The sequence below is a fragment of the Arachis hypogaea genome, chromosome 5, assembly GCF_003086295.3.
Source record: "Arachis hypogaea cultivar Tifrunner chromosome 5, arahy.Tifrunner.gnm2.J5K5, whole genome shotgun sequence".
In the NCBI taxonomy this organism is placed as follows: domain Eukaryota; kingdom Viridiplantae; phylum Streptophyta; class Magnoliopsida; order Fabales; family Fabaceae; genus Arachis; species Arachis hypogaea.
In genome coordinates this window covers 114,638,570-114,642,171 of record NC_092040.1, presented here as the reverse complement: position 1 = coordinate 114,642,171, position 3,602 = coordinate 114,638,570, and the positions used below count along the sequence as shown (strand labels likewise).

The following is a 3,602-nucleotide window of genomic DNA, read 5'->3' as shown; positions in this document are numbered from 1 at the left end:
TATTTAAAATTTATTATAAAAAATAAGATAGACAAAAGTTAAAGACGAAATAAAGAATATTATATAATTAGCCATAAATAAATGATATGTTAATTGTATTAAATAATATGATAATTATATTTAAATAAATTTTGTATTTGAGAATACAATATGAATCAATTGCAATACACTTTAAATCCAAGGAACAAAGTTCGCTAGCGGATTTAAAGTAAATAATATAAGAGCATCTTAATACATGCATTATTGTACAATCATTATTTTTAATTAAAAGCTAATATATAGTTTTAACTTTTACAATGAAAATGAAGGAGAAAAAGGATAATTATTTTTGTCATGACTGTTTTTTTTTTGGGCCTTTTTGCATTGTGTTTTTGAGTTGGTATAAATGTAACACTGGCCCATGTAGTATGCCTTGGGCCGGAGAGGGGATTTCTGACTAATTTTCTTAGCCATCAAGATTCTTAATAAAATATTAAATTTAATTGTTCACCTAAAAGTATATATTAAGTTTAATTTACCAAAAAAATATTAAGTCTATTAGACTTGACAAAAATAATCTACATATCTAATTAAATATCTTTTATAACAAACTTGAGTTATGATAGAGTGGTTACTGGTTACTTCATTTAAGTTAAAATTAATTAAAAATCATATATATATATATATATATTAAAATACAGAATATATTTTAAAATTAATTAAATAACATATTTATATATAAATATATAGTGATTAATTTAATGGCCGAATTTTTATACACATAGCATTATTTTTTACTTCATTTATATATATGTAGAGACGTCAAAGTCAATAATTACAAACACATATTATTATTTTTTATTAAAATTATGAAAGCTTAACACAAACACAGACATATTCACACCAAAAGAGAAACCCACATAATAAAAATGTCCCTAATCAACGAAATGTTTAAGGTATAGTTGCTAACTGAGGCTGCTATATATATAACCCTCTTTTATTTTTCTTTGATCTCTCTCTTGTTCTACTCTTATTATTTTTTATTATTTTCTTTAACCAAAGAGATGATGATGCTTCTTTCCATAAGTCTCCTCATACTCTTTCTTTGCCTCTTTCTTCTGATGGTGTTCATGAAAGGCAAATCCTCCCGCACCGACGGCAGCTGCCGCCGCTATCTCCTCCTCTATCTTGTGTTTGTGGGCATGCTCCGGATCTTTCTTTGCCTTATGCTTCTCATGCTACACATAGTAATTATTAATTGGTCAATATTTAAATTAAATAATCTTGTTTTGATACATTTTTTAAAAATTTATTTTGATAATTAATTTCTGATAAACAATCATACATGTCAAAGAAGGAATTAAATTAAGATAGAATATATAATATATGTTAACAAACTTCATATATGTGCGGTGATTAGCTAAATGCAAGGGAGGAGATAACAAATTCTTAACCAACTAACTAACATATTTTTATATATTTAATTTTTTTGTTATTATATACGTGTTATTTAATTTATTTTTAATATATATTTTATACTACCAATTAATTTTGGTGGCGTACAATTTTTATAGTATTTTTTAATTTTTACATAAAAAAATTTATATTTGACTATTTATTTGTAAGGTGACTAATTTTTCAGGATTTATAGAATAAAAAAATATTTTAAACCAAAATTTCAAATAAAAAATTTGTTGGGAATAATTGATTGATTTTCATCATAGTCAAAATATATAATTACTTGAGATCAGAACATTTTACTGTGGAAACATGTAAAATATATTGAATAAACAAGATACTAATTTAATATTTTTGGAGCACCTAAATTTGAAATTTAATGAAAAATGAAATGTTACGATGAAATTAATAACAATGCGTTTTGAGATAAAATTACGGAATTAAAATAAAAGTTACCAAAGCATAAGCACCAGCAGCTATAGCTCCCATTTCACCAAGTTGTTCAAGGTGCTTGTGGTGCTTTTCTTCCTTTCTGTAATCAAATCCGGCCCCGGCGGCATCCACTAGCTGTTCATCCTCCTTGTGGTGGTGGAAGAGGTGGTGGTGGTGGTGGTGTTCAGCCATGATATATATGTTAATATGTTATTGTTTCTAAGGGTGAAGGGAATGATAACAATATTCTATGTTTTATTGAGATGGTTTTTTATGTGGGAGATTAATTAAGCTATTTATATAAGTGTTAAGCAATTTAGGTCACGCGGTTTAATAATTCTCGTCAATGCATATTAATATTCTATTAATAATAATGTGCATAAATATCAAAAAGCAAAAAAATAATGTGCATATTAATTTTTTTTATTATGCGAGTCAAGACATACTAATTATTAGTAAAGAAACTAACTAATAATAATGTCTTTTCTTAAGTAATAAGTTATGTACGAAAATTACATATTTAACCTAACATACAAAAAAGTCTTCTTATATAATAAAATTGATACATTTTATACTATATTTTAATTTATATATGACTAGCTAGCACATATGACGAACTTTGTATTCATTCGAATTTTTTGTTCATGGTTTGGACGATTATTTTTCTTACTTTATTCGTTTCTTTAAAGTAATAAAATTGTTTTGACTCTATTATTAATGGAAGGAACCATATTGAAATAGTTTTGTTCAGCCAGAATTTACTCGGGGAAGGAATATATAATTGACTTTTACACACGCTTTATCCTCAGAATAAGGAAGATTAAAAGAATATATTTGAAAAATTCGTACACACTAATTAACCTAGTTGTTGATTTGTATTGGCCGACCTAAAATGATAGATTAATTATGAGGAGAAACTTTGTTAATTTATGGGGTTCCAAAAAGAATTATTTTCTTTCAATTTATATCCTTATTAGTTAAGTAGTTTTATTCAAATTCATTTTTCATACAATGGTTGATAAATAAATGTGTTTGTTGTGGTACTTAAAAGTTGGTATTTAATTGTAAAAAATAGTTAAATAATTAATATTTAAAATTTGTTATAAAAAATAGGATAGAAGAAACTTAGGCACTAAGTAAAAGATATCATGCAATTTTCCATAAATAAATAATATGTTAGTTATATTAAATAAGATGATAATTACATTTAAATAAATTGTGTTTTGACAATACAAAAGAAAAAACTACATGAGATCAATTGCACTACTACACTTTAAATCCAAGGAACAAAGTTCGCTAGCAGATTTAAAGTAAATATTGTAAGGGCATCTTATACATACATTATTATACAATCATCATTCTTAATGAAAAGCTAATATATAGTTTTACAATGAAAATGACGAAGAAAAAGGGAATTTCTTTTGTCATGCGTCTGTTTTTTTGGGCCATTTTGTCATGTGATTTTGAGTTTATAAAAATGTAACACTGGCCCGTATAGTGTGCCTTGGGCAGGAGAGGGGGTTTTGTGACTAATTTTCTTAGCCATAAAGATCTTTAATAAAATATTAAATTTAATTGTTCACCTAAAAAAATGTATATTAAGTTTAATTTACCAAAAAAATATTAAGTCTATTAGACTTGACAAAAATAATCTACATATCTAACTAAATATCTTTTATAACAAACTTGAGTTATGATAGGGTAGTTATTACTGGTTAGTTTATTTAAGGAGT

The 3,602-nt window shown here is 25.5% G+C and overlaps 1 protein-coding gene across 1 annotated transcript; it reads right to left on the bottom strand.

Annotated features, from left to right (window-relative positions):
- Window positions 1–807: 807 nt before the first annotated feature.
- LOC112803004 (abscisic stress-ripening protein 3) lies at window positions 808–2,146 on the bottom strand. The gene is made up of 2 exons (XM_025846451.2): window positions 1,894–2,146; window positions 808–1,217 (listed from the first exon to the last, which is right to left on the bottom strand). Exons 1-2 carry the CDS (start codon window positions 2,059–2,061, stop codon window positions 1,032–1,034), a joined length of 354 nt encoding a protein of 117 aa, XP_025702236.1. The 5' UTR covers window positions 2,062–2,146; the 3' UTR covers window positions 808–1,031.
- Window positions 2,147–3,602: the final 1,456 nt, after the last annotated feature.